The 18,173-nt window shown below is 37.9% G+C and overlaps 1 protein-coding gene across 1 annotated transcript in view; it reads right to left on the bottom strand.

Moving 5' to 3' along the window:
- Window positions 1–1,449: 1,449 nt before the first annotated feature.
- LOC100371428 (metabotropic glycine receptor-like) overlaps window positions 1,450–18,173 on the bottom strand; it is a 49,574-nt gene continuing 32,850 nt past the window's right edge. The window contains exons 2-9 of the mRNA XM_006820081.3: window positions 11,256–11,361; window positions 9,850–10,188; window positions 9,326–9,504; window positions 8,607–8,848; window positions 7,475–7,613; window positions 5,889–5,994; window positions 4,442–4,588; window positions 1,450–3,958 (exon numbers count right to left, since the gene is read on the bottom strand). Coding sequence (XP_006820144.2) covers window positions 3,620–3,958; window positions 4,442–4,588; window positions 5,889–5,994; window positions 7,475–7,613; window positions 8,607–8,848; window positions 9,326–9,504; window positions 9,850–10,188; window positions 11,256–11,361 — 1,597 coding nt within the window. The 3' untranslated portion in view covers window positions 1,450–3,619. The remainder of the gene's footprint in view (window positions 3,959–4,441; window positions 4,589–5,888; window positions 5,995–7,474; window positions 7,614–8,606; window positions 8,849–9,325; window positions 9,505–9,849; window positions 10,189–11,255; window positions 11,362–18,173) is intronic.

An 18,173-nucleotide genomic window follows, 5' to 3' on the forward strand; every position in this document is an offset into this window, starting at 1 on the left:
GTAAATACTACAGTCAGTTCCACAAGGTGAAATGCAGCATATGTGATGTAAACACTATAGTCAGTTCCACAAGATGAAATGCAGCATATGTGATGTAAACACTATAGTCAGTTCCACAAGGTGACATGCAGTATATGTGATGTAAATACTATAGTCAGTTTCACAAGATGAAATGTATCATATGTGATGTAAATACTATATTAAGTTCCACAAGGTGAAATGTATCATATGTGATGTAAATACTAGTCAGTTCCACAAGGTGAAATGCAGCATATGTGATGTAAATACTGTAGTCAATTCCACAAGGTGAAATGCAGCATATGTGATGTAAATACTATAGTCAGTTCCACAATGTGAAATGTATCATATGTGATGTTAATACTACAGTCAGTCCTACAAGGTGACATGCAGTATATGTGATGTAAATACTATAGTCAGCTCCACAAGGTGAAATGCAGCATATGTGATGTAAATACTATAGTCAGTTCCACAAGGTGAAATGCAGCATATGTGATGTAAATACTATAGTAAGTTCCACAAGGTGAAATGTATCATATGTGATGTAAATACTACAGTCAGTTCTACAAGGTGACATGCAGTATATGTGATGTAAATACTATAGTCAGCTCCACAAGGTGAAATGCAGCATATGTGATGTAAATACTATAGTCAGTTCCACAAGGTGAAATGTATCATATGTGATGTAAATACTACAGTCAGTTCCACAAGGTGAAATGTATCATATGTGATATTAATACTACAGTCAGTTCCACACGGTGAAATACAGCATATGTGATGTAAATACTACAGTCAGTTCCACAAGGTGAAATGCAGTATATGTGATGTAAATACTACAGTCAGTTCCACAAGGTGAAATGCAGCATATGTGATGTAAATACTATAGTCAGTTCCACAAGGTGAAATGTATCATATGTGATGTAAATACTACAGTCAGTTCCACAAGGTGAAATGCAGTATTTGTGATGTACATACTACAGTCAGTTCCACAGGGTGAAATGCAGCATATGTGATGTAAATACTATAGTCAGTTCCACAAGGTGAAATGCAGCATATGTGATGTAAATACTACAGTCAGTTCCACAAGGTGAAATGCAGCATATGTGATGTAAATACTATAGTCAGCTCCACAAGGTGAAATGCAGCATATGTGATGTAAATACTATAGTCAGTTACACAAGGTAAAATGCAGCATATGTGATGTAAATACTACAGTCAGTTCCACAAGGAAAAATACAGCATGTATGAAATGCTGCAGTCAACATATGAGGATGGAAATCGCCACATCAGTCTCCCGTGTCATGTTCGTTATCGGTATGGTATACAACGCGACCGTGTATACATTGTTACGATAGAATCCAAACGTATTCGGAGACACTGCACACATGTTATACTTGATGAGTGACAATACTAACTTTAGTAAAACGTATGTAAGTTGGTAAATAAGTCTAGATTTATTACGTAATAGATGGTATATATCTAGCCATTTAAGAAAATGTGGATACAGAGTTTACCGATTGAGCTATCACGTAATTCCGTGAATGGTTTTATAAAGTACTGAGTTAACAAAGTATGTCTGCTCCAGAAATTGCATCAGTTGAAAAATAACATAATTATAAATACAAATGAAAAAAAGGACACACTTTTATAAACAACGGTTACCAACACAAAGCATAGATATTTCTTTCCGGGAATGAGTGATATAACAGACAATTTACAGGCTTTAGAAGCGCGTTGCTACATCTAGCTCGATTGCGACAGCTACGTGTAGAGTCCTCCGTTTTTTTTCACGACATATTTGCACCTAATGACTACATGGACTACAATAATTTTATTGTTCATATATTGTCACTTTTTCAAAACTAAACAATCACCTGCCACCTTGGTATGTAACTGGTATATATTTCGGGAATTAATTACATCATTATCACTCGGCTATCGAAAAGGGGAAGAAAATGGAAAATAATGGCGTTCTCGAACACAAATAGCAGGAGGTAATTAAAGTACCATTTGCAATGGTAAGCAATTTGCCAAGTCAAGATCAATAAATTTGATGTGCTTTATGAACGTGTCGATTCATCGTCCGAATCGCACGGTCCTGTGTCTTCGACTTATAGGCTGTTTAGAGGCTTGGCCGAATAAACTTAGACCTTGGCTAGCGAAGATGATGTCGATTGTAACTGGCAGTTACGCAGTGGTATAGTAATGACTCGCTACCCAGTTGTGCTCAAATGTCAAAGCAATACATTCTCGTTCTTACATACTAAAAACCCTGATCGCGAACCAACTTGCGAACAAGCCTGCGAAATGCTGACGTAATCGATAACGATATCATGTGCTCCAGACTCTAGTAAATAAACTGTTGTATTGTAGGAATACCAAGGCATATTAATACATGGAGAATATGCAATTGTAGATAATGTTCTACCCTGTCTCATGGAATGGTAGAATTCGCGAGAAAATATTATTGGATATTATTCACCGTACCTGTACAATGGGGATTAAGAATTATAACAAAACACTACTACAATAAAGGAGAGCCCAGCTACTTGTGAATTTATGGAAATACTGTACCAGTAGAGCTAGTTTGCACCGAACAAAAATACACACGCCCTCTATCGACAAAGCGAAATGACGTAATGTCGCTTTTAAAGGTGTTAAGCGGAATATTGGTTCGTCATTCGGAATCAGATGAATCTCACAAAACTTTATATTTTCTTGACAGACGACACACTTTTCAAAGTAACATTGATGATGTGAGGGCGCTGCGAAAGACCTTTATTTCAGACATTTACGTCACAGAAAAGCTTCGTCCCTAGAGGGCACACATGAAGGAAAGTATTTTATTTCTTGTAATAATAAGATAAAAGCCCAGTGTGAGTGAAAATTTCAGTATTTGACGAAATCTTTTCAATGAAAACAGTCAAAATGAATGATCTACAACAAAGTTAAATGTATTAAATAGTTGATTTAAAAACATAACTAAGAGGAAAATTTTCCATCTTTCATCCGTCTGCAATTCAGACAGATGTAGAAAAACAAAAAACAACGTTAACACAATTATGGAAAACTTATAACTGTGCATAGGTATTTGTTGGGATGACATCGACAATTCAAGATGGTGATGGGGATGACATCGACAATTCAAGATGGCGATCGACTGACAAAAATCAACCTGTTCCAAGGTTTTTATCGATGCCGTCTAACACAGGCGTTGTTTCGGCAACATGTCTAATTTGGACATAATACTCGGTATATAGTGCCAGCATTTCAACAATTGGCAAATATGAAATGAACAAAATATTACAGCTTGTTAACAAAATCACGCCGCGGCATGTGTCAGTTAACCGTCTTAATACGCTTCACTAATCCGCACCCAGCATAGAAGACTTCGGTGGTTATAAACAGCGGATATAGAGGTTTTTTACACGTTGTTTTTATATAATGAGTGTATTCATCAAATGAAATAGGTATTGCCAAGCGATATCATATCAGGATATCATACTGGTCGCCGAGCAACGTGCAAGTTGGCAATATTTTGATGAGTAAGCGCATGCGCGGGTATCGAATCTTAAAGTGACTCATGAGTGATTCATAATTGTCATTGTTGACACATCCACCTTTGGTTTGCAACATGTTTTGTAGAGTTCCCTATTATACGGTGATCGGAATCTCTGTGGTCCTCGTGATGGTGTCTCACGTCGTCCATTTCGAGCGGCCTTGCCAGACTCTCTGTGCTCCGAGCGATTTCTGATGACCTTTCCCTATCACTGTCTTGTCCTGGTGCTTGAAGACTACGACTAAATCGACGGGAAAATTTCCTCGCAGTTTTCCACCTTGCGCCGAGTCCTCCCTTCTTTTTAGGTATATGTGGGTTGTCTATTTTCATTGTCTTTGTTTTGTAGATTTCCAACTGAGTGTAGAGTCTCTTGAGTTCCTCCTATGAGAGAGGTGTAAAATACGATTAACCATGTATCTGCGTTGTTATTTGAGAAATAAACGATAGTCAGACTATTCATTTCTTGTGTGCAATATCTTGTAGTATACGATGGAGAGTTTTGACGTCAGCATTTGTTAGGAACGCTAAATTGTTTCTGTCAGATAGTTGATGCAACAGTTTTCTATAATTTCTTTGTTAATTTCGTGTCAGGTCTTGGTCAATATTTCAAAACAAATATGAAAAAAAGATTATGCATGTATATGTATATTTTAAGAAATGTGATAAAATAAATGTTGAACACCAAACAGCAGTCACTTGTTGTTGGCGGCGGTTCTTCAGTAATGTTCGCGCCATACTTCTGTTTTAACCAATCAAAACAGTGGATTCAAATATTGTGACGTCACGTCCGCAAGTGTTCTATACCAATTGTCATTGTGTTATTCAGCGTCAAATCTCAGCCCGGTTTTGTCTGGATACGCTTACCTTGACGTCCTCTTGATTGAGGTCTGGGTCGTTAAATGAATTGCCACTGTTAGCTGCTGAACGTAATTTACTTTCCAGCGACAATCCCTCCGAGTACGCCCTCTCTCTGAAGTGTCCACTGCTTTTCATTTTAAAAACACGCACCAACTGAATAAGAAATATAATAATTAACATCAAGGCAGATACAAGCTATTCAATGAAATGATATAGAACATGCAAACTAGATCAAAAGTGGCAACAATATATTGGCGATAATTTTGTATAGAGAATGTGGTTTATTTTTAACTGTGAACCTTCGGGAATTCAACAACACAACAGTGCCAACATTTTTCTTTTTAAAATTTCCCCTATAGTCGTCCAGACTATCATTGGTGGGTGTTATATTTTAATCATGTTACTTGTCGGGGCGAGATGCAAATCATAGGTGTGTTTGTTAATTAAGTTTGAATTGTCTAGTTAGACATCAAAATGTTTTCTAATTATTATTCCATTTGCTGTATTATTTCTGTGCAGCAATAGCTTTGATGTTTAGTTTAGATTATTCGTATTCCTATTATATCACAAATTGTATTTGACCTATGACGTTATTACCGCGATCAGTGATTGGTTTAGAACCGATCTATCACAACTTGAGTTTTGTGTCATGTGACACTTGATGTTTCCATTTCAAAGTTCAATAAATGTCAATCCTGACATGACACTTTCCGACTTCGTGAATTGTTCCGACCTATAGTGTAGAGTGGCTATACTTCGAGCCAAATCACAGCCACATTACTTGACGTCACTGTGTTGATGAGCGGCCATTAGGTACAATCGTACTATGCGGATAAGAATGATACTGACCACAGCCTCTCAATAATCTATAGAGGGACTGTATACTGACGAACTTACCAATTGCATTCTGACTAAATGAAACGCAATTAAGTAAGTTTGCTCCGGAATCATCGCATTTTCAAATATCGCCGACAGAAATGTCGATTTATGTGAAATTTATGATTATTTTAATGAAATACCGCATCTTGTTCGATATGGGACTCATGGCGGCGTATGCAACACGTGTATAGCACATTGTTTATTTACGTGAAATTCAAATGTTGTAACTTGTAATATTTTGTTTGTGTATATATTAAAATGTGTAACGATAACATTTGACGATCTGATTTGTGGTGTTTGAAGTCATCACGTAAAAACGTGCAATGCCCCCCCCCCTGAGAGAAAGTTTCCACGAAATTTGAACAGGCGCTGCGCGATGTCTATAGCATTATAAGTCAATGCGGTTGCCATGGAACCATGTAGATAAGTGTTTCTTCTGAAGTTATATATGTTTTACGTCATTTAGTCATTAGTGACGTCATTGTAACTCAGCGTTCTTGACATTGATGACAGACAAGAAGTGAAAACAAAAGTTAGTAAAACGAAAGCGAATCAAAAATGGCGGCGCTCTTACCTTAGGTATAAATATCAGAGCGACCATGACAGTTGTTGTTAACTGGGACCTGATTACGTACATTAGATAAATCCATTCAGGGCCAGCCATATACCAAACAAATTGCCTGCAAATTGAGTCAAATTTAACATTCGATTTAGAGAATATTTGAGACAATTGAACCCGATGACCTAAATACACTGCATTTGAATAATACTAAAGCAAGATAAAAGCGATCCATTCAGCAAGCATTGCAAAGTGCAGGTAAAGTATATTTAACGTCGATAAGATAAACACATATTTCGACGTCAAATGAAAATGATATGAACGTGTCTGATCTAAGTGAATGCACACGAGTGATCGAGCCCCACTCTTATCATGTCACGTAATTACTAAAACATCATTATTCAAACCGATAAAGGGGATTTTGTTCCACTGTCTACTTTTTCACCGAGTACTACTTAGATATCGTAACTGAACAAAAAAACGAATATAAATCAGAATCAATAATATTGATCCTGGGTAAGGTTGTGTTAACGATATTTGTCGATCATTTTGAGGTTAACTATTTGTTTATATAAAAGTATACCGCAACAATTGAACTCAAATTTACAATATAATTGTTAATCTGTATTCTGCCACTAATAGTGGCCCTTTGTTGCACAGAGGCAAAGGTCGTACCAATTGAAAAATTACTAATGGCACTCTGAGTCGTTTAAAACAATCTCTATATACACCGTCATCAAATGACTTTCCTTATTAGTATTTCTAACACATGCAGGCAAATACAGGAAACGTACTGTGTCTAAGTACACCAATCATTTTCTGTTTGCACAGGAATCTTTCTTTGGTAGGAAGGGGACACTTATTGCCTTAAAATTTGTTACAAAGTGGTAATGTCATGAATTTGTTTTTCCCGTATCTGTTGACCGACTTATTTAGTTGATTATTAGCGAATGGCTGTGTTATGTCTGTTATCGTTTGGGCAGGCGAGGTCCTGGACGGAACTCGACTCAGTGATTTGGAACTAATTACGAGATGACTGTCGCTATTCGGACTACTATTTTGACAGTTGGTATTCATAATTATTAATGTAGTGAACGATTAATCAAAAGATATGACGTATTCAGTACTTAGTGTGATTGGCTTTATGATTGAAGGTTACGCCCTAGAGTCTTTTTACTGCTTTGTAATTGGTTCAGGTTTTGAAAATGAATAAAGAGTTTTGAGTTGGTCTTGGCGAGTACTCCACGACAGACGCAGTCTAAAGTCCAGTCCTAGAGAGTCTTGGGCGAGTCTTGAGTCAGCCTTGCGATAGTCTTGGGGATTTTTCCCCAGGGCGCCGTGTCTTATAGAGTGCTCAAAAGACCGACTAAGACGAGAGTTGAAACATAGTTTGCTGTGTGTGTTTTATTTGAAAGTAAAGCTTAAGTGACTTCCCCGATCCCGTACTTCGAGGGGACGCGATAGAGAGACGAGACGAGACGAGATTTTCCCCTGACACGTGTGGAGAATCCGAGAGTAGAAGAATTACCCCCTGATAGTAATATAGATTTCTTTGGATTATTCCATTCCATTATAATGTAATATAATATAAATGTGTTCACCTTGATACGTGTAAAAACAATGAAAATATTGTCTCGTTGTAGATTGCTATACTAATATACCGTGTCTCGTGGAAGTCTGTAGGCGCCGATCGCACCAGATAACATAGATATATTCCAAATATGAGAAATAGAAATTCGGCTGAAAAATATAAAGAAATGTCTCTTTTACTTAGCATTTATATGAAGTATCATAGTATCGTACCACAAAGCAATGGACATCAAATGACACGCTACAATGATGTTTGTTCCTGTGTGTGTGTGTGTGTGTGATTAAATCCTAAATAGTTGAAGGAAACTGTGACAAATATACCCTAGGTGTAGACGGCTGCCGTAATCTCGTTGAGAGCCAGAACCACGCGCCGGCAAGACTTCTTTTGCCGTTTAATTTTGCAATCATAGTATTTCAAATGGTGGGACTGATCACGGAAGATGGCGTGAGTTGACGAAACTGTGACAGATGATACCATACTGCAAATAGCCGCCGAGATCTCGTTGAAAGCGAGAGAACCAAAAACTTGTATTTGTTTTACTGATCATGTTCCATTGTCTCGCCGTTACCACATTCACTGTCATGTGGCATAACGCATATGAAACAATGGTATTTGGAAAGGTGGGTGCGACGAGAAGAAACACTATTGCCACGGAAAACATGCATTCCCGTGGTCCTCTCGTTCTCAACGAGATCGTGATGTATATTTATATCTAGTGAAATATGCATTGTTGTAATACCATGCTGTACATTACTTATATAACAGGTGTGTTAGCTCCCTAGTTATGAAGTATAATGTTTACAGAACAGTACATAATTCATTTGTGTTTCTCAACTGAAAGTTTGGCTCATAATAAATGAGATGCACTATTGGACATCCACCATATATTAGGGCATCTCTAATAATCATTCCATCACTTCTTGTATATCACACCCTCGTTCGCAGCTCACATGAGAAGTACACCTCGAACTAAAGCTACCGTCCGCATTTCGCAGTGCATTTCATTTTAAGCATGAACAAGTGATATAAAAAAAAATCTGAGAACAATAAATTGACAATAAATTTTCCTAATATTACAGAAAATCATATATCTTCAATGACTGTATATTCTCGAATGGATTATACACACTGCGCATGCTCACCTGCTTCAATGGCGATGTCCCACCAATCTGACCTGCATACGTAATATTTGAGACCTACTGTTTCCACCACGCCGATTTCTAGCATGTCTCGACCGCATCGATTGATTTCATCCAGGCTGTATGCCGTCCACGCGGCAAGATATCCCGACAGAATAAACAAAATCAAGCACAGCCACTTGAGTAGATCTCTGTCACGCACGAGCACACGCGTAGCTGAACGTGTTTGGAAAATTGCAAGAATTCTAAAGAAAATCAGAGGGAAAGTTAACACTTTCTCGCGTGATTTAACTTAAATCACGCTGTTTCGTATTGGTTCAAAAAATCCTTTCTTCACGTATGTGTGTAGGAACATTATACCTTGAATATTCAAGAAGACTTTTCACCACTGCCAACGTGTGTAACCTTTCGCAAACTATGCTTATTTATACATGCTCGAGCATTATTAAAGATCACCATTTATAAGCAACGTTTACACTTAATTACATTTTGGCGCGAAAGTCAAAATGATGTCATAGATTCATAAGTAGAATGGGTAAAAGATATGCCGTTTCGAGCATCGATGTTGTTTTTAGGAGTTTTGTATGAAGATGGATTTAGTTTAAACGGCAAATCAATGCGCAGTTTATTAATTTTGTAGCGGTGAACGATCTGAATGCTTTTACTCATACGTACCTACTCTTCACCGCTTGAGGGCGTGACCTGGAAAGTTTAACACTAACCTGTAAGTTTTCAATATCAGCATACCATAGGCTACGGCGAATCCCCATTCTCTAAGCCAGCGCACCAACAGACATACCAACGTATTAGGTGCCCAGTATCGTGCCACTACAGCGGAGTAGAGGAGCAAGGCACCAAAGAGAACGATTTCCAGCATATACGGACTGTCGTGACTAATTACCTGGAACAACAACATTCGAATAATTATAAATCTTGACACATTTTTACAGTATCTCTCTGTATAAAACACGACACATCGCGATGACAACAGCCTTCTAATACAGCCCCCCCCCCCGGCGTGGAGAAAGAGAATTCTCTATGATACTATCTCCGCAACGAGCTCTTAACTTCCATGCAGCAATTCATACAACTCTAAATATATATATTTAAGTATGGCTAAAATTTTCACTTTATTAAACGTAAAACAATGTCGACTTTCACATCAGTGTCTTGGAGGGAACGTGAGGCATCAAGCACACTCCTCGCCACAACCAATACAGTAAGTAGGGCAAATTATTTAACTTACCTTCACTCTCCTGAATTTAAAAATCACCAGCATCAATATGACAACAACAAACATACACAACAGCTCAACGCCAAGTAAAATGGATCTCAGTATTAGGTTTTCTTCGACAAAACACGGCGTATCGTCCACACAACCATCACATCCCTTCGGACACGGTAAACACTCGAATCCGTCATCGTAGTTATTCGGAAAACCGAATATCTTCCTATGATATTCGTCTTCAAGAGTTGTTCCATTGTATGAGCGATTAGGCGAGTTGGTCACGGGGAAGTAGTAATTGTCTTTGCATACGCACTGGTAAGAGCCACCACGGAACCCTTGACTGGAAATGGGAACACACTAAGAAAAAATACGATATAAGAAACATAGTAAAAAAAATCTTTGTTAGTAAATTGTACGCAATAGTTTGTGGGTTTTTTTAAATGTTTTTGTGCCAGGCGACAGTCCCGGACATTGAATGTCACAGTTGTCTCTCCTGACTTTTTTCTATTTTGTAATTGCAAATTGCAAGTGCTAGTGCTGACACATAGTGCATTTTGCCACAGAAGTCATTTCCTGTTTGGGACTACATGACAGGGCCGCGTGTCCATCTTCCTATCAAACGGCAATTTTAACGCGCTATCCTGGCGTCAACCAGGTTCGGTCGAACACAAGCACCTGCGGACCTTAACCAAGGTTCCCCCAAAGTCGCATTCGTTAGTGAATGAATCTCGGCCAGTGGAATTGGCCTTCCCATTGAGTCTGTGGCACATTCACCCAGGGTAGGGGTAGGGGTCAACCCTTTGATGTTCAACCTAATGTAGGATTTGAATTTGGGTCTACCGATCATGCGTCTGATGCGACAACCACTATCATATGCTACCAGTGACCGGTATTTATACTTTGATAGACACATCGAATGGCATATGGAAAAACAACGATACATGATTCGAATAGTGAATTACAATTAGATTAAAACGTTAGTAACTCAAACACGGAGAAACTTACATTAATGATGAATGAAGAAATACAAGTAACATAAGTACACAATTGATATTTCATTTCCAATAAAACATATTACAATTAAAACCAATAAACGAATCACAAACAAACGAAGATTTGACTTTTGTATTTCGTCCAGCTACGCTATACTATTTGCTGTCTCCTTCGTAGCCATCTGTGCAATTATTACTATAATTGTCCCCCAGATAGCAATCTACCAGGTTACATCATTGCGGGTAGTTATTTGATTTGAAATACCACGAATTATTGGGTTGTATTTATTTGTTTTGTACATAAGACTGTGACAGTAAACGTCATGAAAGAATTTTGAAATTTACTGGTAAAATCGTGCAGAATACCGTCCACAAACGGTATATTCGAAACAGGCAAACACTGTCAAATGTCGTCACATAAACCGTACATACCTCTGTTGTATTTTTGCATTTGTGCGTCCCAGAAAACATAGAAGTATCATTGGCACATTGATTGATATCTATTGTTTGAAGATCGATGTCAACTGAAACCACGCCCCTGTAAGATAAAATAATAAAAGATGATTCAGGAGAATATACATGTATAACATGACGTGTAAGGTATTAGTGATATTATGTTACGGGTTATCGCATGGTATCAGATATTCATGGATTGCGACTGAGCTGAACAATGGTTATCTAAATTATAATTTAAATACGACCTTGTAATCGTTACAAGTACTATTAAATTTTACTAACAACGTCTTTAATCAGTTAAGTTTGATTTATAAATAATATATCAGAATAGTATACAAGACAAACATATCTGGAGTGAATACCCAAGAATACTGAAGAAATAAAATTATATATAATTTTAATCCCAAAACTATTTAGTTGCATTATTTGGAACGTACACAAAACATGTCTGAGTAAAGTCAGACGGACAAATATGAAAACTAACAAATTGGCCCCAATTATTAAGAATGTTAAGGACAATACTCAAGAGATAAATGTTAGCACACCAACTTCGGTTAGGATTTGAAGGCTTGAGACATAAACAAACTAACCATTGAAAAAGTTGTCCCTAGTGTTAGAAATGCCCTTGTATTTATCCCAATCTCACCATTACAGTAACATGTTAGATAATCTGTTGCGCCCTCGCCGATAGGTTTGTGATTATCTCTCGTCGACGAGGGCAGGGTGACTATTGCCTATACATGTTAAGGTAAAATATATGCCGGTTTGTGGTTGTAATGAATAATTTGTTTATAATTTCAGTGTGCATAGGGGCTAATTCTAGTCTCATTAAATTTCACAAAAATGCGACGTGGTGTGAATTGAAATACTGGAATCACAGTTCAGCGGCGGATCCAGCAAAATGTATTGGGGGGGGGGGGGGTCCAAGCTACGCTTAAAATATACCGACCGTAAATCACAGAGAAGCTATGCGTAATCCAGATGATACGAATCGCCATGCGTTTTTTGGGGGAGGGGCATGCCCCCCCCCCATGGATCCGCCACTGTCAAAGTTATCTCTTTGCGACGTGTGTGATATATTGGTCACATGCGTCTTATACTACAACGTATGTCAAATAAATAGTTTACATGCAATTTGAACGCGCCTCACATAACGACTGTGGTCCTTGAAACTAATCTTAATGATGTATGTAGAAGTATCGACGACGATCACTGAGAGCATTGAAACCACTTCGTTGGATTCCGAAAAAAAAATTACACATTTTTAGCGTTAGTATACGAGAGTAAATCGATGACGTCATAGTTTGTATTTGGTGTTCGACATTCCCCTATACTAGGAACACCCACAACAGAACATATTTAGAGATTGAATAAAAAATATGGAAATTTGAAAGCAGACACACGACCGGTGTTTTGGTGACACTGAAACACTTGAAATGACAAATATTTGTACCTGTCCCGATTTAACTATAATGTCCTATATCCATATCCGGAATAATTGCATATTCCCTAGTGTGATTCAGCGAGGGAAGAACATGAACTCAAATAGAGCAAATGTTACCGGGTCCATGAGTGACAGATTGGTGCATCCATGATCATTAGCTATTACATACAAGTAAGTTATAAGAAGATTTGATTCCATCGTTTACTTTGTAAGTAGGTGTCATTATTTAAATTCAACACACGTTGTTTACTCGCCGCAACGGCGAACTACTTCCAGATGCATCACGTAGTGTGTAATCCGCTGGGAGTATGGTATTAGCCTCGTTACCGCGATGACCCCCGCATTCATAAAATACAATTCTCGGAGGAAATAAAACGGTTAAGGAAATGAAGGGTAAACTTTCCCCGATTATGGTTGGCGAAAATAGTGTCATTATTGTCAGTGAGTCGCAAAAATACCAATATCAGTACGGCGGGCTTTTAAAGGCAGTTATTGGCGAATAATGCTCTTAAAGGGCGTCAGACGTCGCGCCGCGACCTGTTGGTTATGGGACTAGCGACGTATACAACGCGTGTAAAATACATTGTTTATTTCCATGAAATTCAAACACGCGCAGCGCGACGACCACCGTCCTTTAACTGTTTAATAATGGGTTTTATAATACATGACTGTATCTGTCTGCAACGTTTAATTGAATAAAAATGACGTTTAACTCAGTTGTCATCTAAAATGTCCAAGTGAAAACATTCATTTTTTTCAATTATGCAGAATTTGCACCACGGCTAATTTGAATTAGCCAATAGACGTTCTAGAATTCCCGTGGTTATATGCCGAAACGTGGTTATGGGTTGTTATGCGAGATCAAAGTACCGACAACTCAGAATATGCGACAAACCGACTACAAATTTCACTACGCGTATGCATAGCAAAAATGTGATTGTTCGAAACTCCCCATAACCAATTCGCGACAACCGTTCTTCACAGTTGCCTGGTAGCGCATTCAAATGTATTTCTTTTACACACGCTGGATACGTTTCATAGTGATAAAAATGGTAAAATATTATATTCTTTTTTGGTTTCACATAACCAAAATGTTCTGGATTGTTGCTATATAAAAGATTATTTCCCTTTCCCTCGCATCACGTGACACACTTGAGTCCCAAGCAATGATAACAACACACGCTAAGAACGCAAAGTCTCGTGAGTAGACGCTTGTTTGTAAACAATGACACGCTATGGTCATCTGACGCATGCGCAGGTTACGACTTCCCCGCCTTAAGTCAAATCATTTGATACGTCCAAAAGAACCAGTCAACAAACAAGCTGCACTCGGATTGGCCAGTATGTTGGTTATCTAGTCAAGCACAATCTTGTAAGTAGTTTTCCATTGAATCGAAATCTAATGGACTCGACGGACCTAAATAACATATCTAGATTAGGCTAAGTCTAAATAAAAGATATGTGATGACATTTAAATGGAGTCGTTGAGTGGACCAGTGGGAACTAACTATCCAACTTAGCACGGTGTTCACAAAAATTAGTTCCATATTTAGGTGACCATCTTGTATTCAATGAAGCTATAACATTATTAGAATGCAAAATAAAATTACATTGAATTGGCTGAATATATGCCTCGCTGGCGACTCGCGCGCACATTTCGCAGTCATGATTAAAGTACGCGCATGCGCTGTGAAGTTGAGGCAAAATAAATGCGCATTTGCATACACAATCGGTAAAATCATTAAAAACATGGACAGTGCTATCACTGGAAAAAGTGACGTCGACGTAAGTTGCGCTAGGTAATTTACAATTCACACCAGAAATTCATCGAAAAGGCGTAAATTTGTTGGCCACAGGATAATGCGCACAATGACACTGACTCGTATATAGGCAATGTTTTAACTGACAATGTATTTCTGTAAAATGTTGTGTGTTTTTTTTTAGCATTTCTTGGCCATGTATTGGCATAATGATCGGTGTAAACAAGGATAGAAGAGTACAAATAATATCGCGCAGTAAGTTGTTAAATTCTCCACGAAAAATTGAACATACTTATATTGGATTGGGATTTATTTATTTAAAGTTTATAAAAAGTAATTGGAAATCCGGGATGTAAAATCTAAATATTTCATCTGTCTTTTTTCCTATGGCTGTATGTGAGAACACAGCTTACTCCACTCAACCATTTCTGTATTCATTGCTGCATATTGGCCAGGGGACATCTACGAGAATCGATACGCGGATGAAAACACATTTCATCTCCTCTGTCACGAGTGTGCCTCATTTTTATTCAATCAAGCTTTATCTTTAAACATCTGTGTGTTAATATATTGTGTTATGGTGTTTTGAGTAACATACACGACTAGGAGATAGCACGATAGTAGGGGCATGGCTCGTCGACATGACTGAACGTGAAGGAATTCGTCTATTTCCGACGGCACGCAGATTGAATGTTCATATATTTTCCAAAACAAAACATTTACATGCTGCCATGGATCATTAACAATCAACCATGATATTTTTTGGATTCAACTAGAGTTAACCATGTTACCGGCACCATATACACAACACACAAGTTGACCTTTGAGAAAGTGCACCGCGTGGGTTCACGTTTTATTTTGAATTTCAAGTCTTGTAGTGCAGCGATACCATATATTACTTCATTGATTCCATGGTTACATTTCTTGCGATAAGACAACATACTGAAAGTTGGTGATGGTGACGTCACCTCCCGTTGACCACGACATGGCGTAAGTTATGCGCAGTATGAAAACATTGTTGATTGGGTTTATCACACACACAGAGACACACACACACAAACTGTTTTGTTCCTCGTCAGATATTGTACTTTATATTTCGCAGATACACTGTTATAGAAACTCTATAACAATCCAAGTCAAGTATTCGACACGGAAGCTGGTTGTGCGTTTTGAAAGCATATATCATGTACGTGTAGTGCAGTGTAGTGCAGTGTAGTGCAGTGCAGTGTAGTGCAGTGTAGTGTAGTGTAGTGTAGTGTAGTGTAGTGTAGTGTAGTGTAGTGTAGTGTAGTGTAGTGTAGTGTAGTGTAGTGTAGTGTAGTGTAGTGTAGTGTAGTGCAGTGTAGTGTAGTGTAGTGTACTGTAGTGTACTGTAGTGTAGTGTACTGTAGTGTAGTGTAGTTTTTGGGAAAAGGAAAAGTACAAACAGATGAGGGGTATTACAGATTAAATAATCAAGTTTCTTTTCAAGGTGGAAGTCAGAGTGTGATTACATTTTTAAATAAAGCATTCTCATGATGTTATCTCATTCAAAACCCCAGATAAAAAGAAACACTAAACATACTTAGTGGTGAGTTGTCTACATGCGAGTCACGTGAATAGTACGATGTATTGACAGTAACTGTAGAACATGTTTAAAAAAAATCTACTACGAAATAATTCAAATTGTGGAAAACCTTGTGAATGTTTGCCAGTTTTTGTTCAAAAACAAGCATTATGGAAAAAAACAGGAGCGTAGTTTGTCTTAATTAGCCAAAGTGATTTATCTCATTTTGAACAAACGTTGTTATGTGTATAAGCAAATTAAAGCGGGAGGTCGGTCACCTGCGCACGCGCGGGAATTGAGTCCCAAGCGACGATAACAACACACGCTAAAACGCAAAGGCTCATGGGTAGACGCTTGTTTGTAAACAATGATACACTATGACCATCTGACGCATGCGCAGGTGACGACTCTCCCGCGCTTAGGAAAAACAATTGTTTTACTCTACTATAATCTCAATCTTCACTAATATTTCACCGCAAGCATATTGGCGTAGTACTTTTAAAGTTGCTCACTAAAGCATTGATTACATATCAAATCAATTAGTCCAGCAATTTTCAAGATAATACAAATAATCACTAAAAATTGTCATCGTCACTACTTGAATTAGATTGATGGAGAAACAAATCAAATTATTCTGACCGTGGTCCATTCTACATATAAAATATCGAAACAGTCGGGCATCAGAAACACTTTTCCCTCACTAAAAACGACAAAAATACTTAAAGTCACAAAATCAACAAATTTCAAGTTGACAGAGATCGAGTTAGGGTACTCACAGAAACAATATCAATGCATCTGGATAGTCGTTTTCCAAAAAAAAAAGATTCATCAAAATCAGGGAATTGAAATATATCGTCACGAAATTATCAAATATGAGAGAAGTCTACCTGAATTATCTGTATGTCAAATTACAAAGTAATTTAACTTTTCCAGAAGAAGTTGAAAATCTAGGTGTATAAAACCAATCAGACTTGCTTCTCCGGAAAAAGTCAAACATATAAGCAGTTGACAGACGACGGAAAATCAGTAATACGACTAGCTCCGTCTGTCAGCTGCAGAATGGCCATACCTCGCAAAGTATCCTGGTTCGTGTAAAGTGAACGTTTTTAACATAACAACAATATAATATCAATTTGTGAGTGCCTCCTATTTACGATAAATTGCTATGTATGTGTCTAAGAAATGACGTCATGCGAATTCATTTTTTTCGTCAGCAACATACAGTTTTGTTGTCTGCTCATACTATACTTCCACTTTCTTTTGCAGTGATCTGACCCGCGAATAATAGTGTTTTCCGAGTTTTCTAGAAATCGATGGCTGACCAAAGTGAAGAGTACAACTTTTTTTCTCGTTTTTTGAATAACGTATCTGAAGCGGAAGCATTCTAGATTTGAAATACGAAATCTAAAAACCAATTAAGTTGGATGGCGTTCATTCTACTGATTGGAGCGGGAGGGTCGTCACCTGCACACGCGCGGGAATGGAGTCCCAAACGACGATAACAACACACGCTAAAAACGCAAAAGGCTCATGAGTAGACGCTTGTTTGTGAACAATGACACGCTATAGTCATCTGACGCATGCGCAGGTGACGACCCTCCCGCTTTAAGCTAAGCCACGGTTAACCGATGGCTGCCCGTGGAACTAAACGAATGATCTGCGCTTATGCACGGCAAGCCTTAACCAGGTAACACGTGTACACCAGCACACTCTGTATCGTATTATAACTATCTTTTGTAATCAGTGACTGAGAATATTCCACCACATGCATACATGACATCTGACATCCAAGTCATAATTGGGAAGTAGTCTTTATTATAAAGTCATACAATACTCTACAGAAAGAAATTGGTAATCATACCTACTGAGAAGTATCATGTAACTGATATATGTGATGATTGCACCAGTGGAGACACCTGCTGAACAAACTATTCAAATATCTAGAAAAATGAGTTACCAATATGTACATATATGTGTCTTTTTTATTATAATTGTCAGTAAAAATACAAAGCTTAACGTCAGATGCGGAAATCTGTCATGTTTTCACTGACTTTCTTTTGTAACCAAATGTAATAACCTCTCACAGAACAAAATGCTTGCGAGGGGGAGAAAAATACACATTGGAGATGAACGTCCGTGAAGAA

The sequence above is a fragment of the Saccoglossus kowalevskii genome, chromosome 22, assembly GCF_978046115.1.
Source record: "Saccoglossus kowalevskii chromosome 22, keSacKowa6.1, whole genome shotgun sequence".
NCBI lineage: Eukaryota > Metazoa > Hemichordata > Enteropneusta > Harrimaniidae > Saccoglossus > Saccoglossus kowalevskii.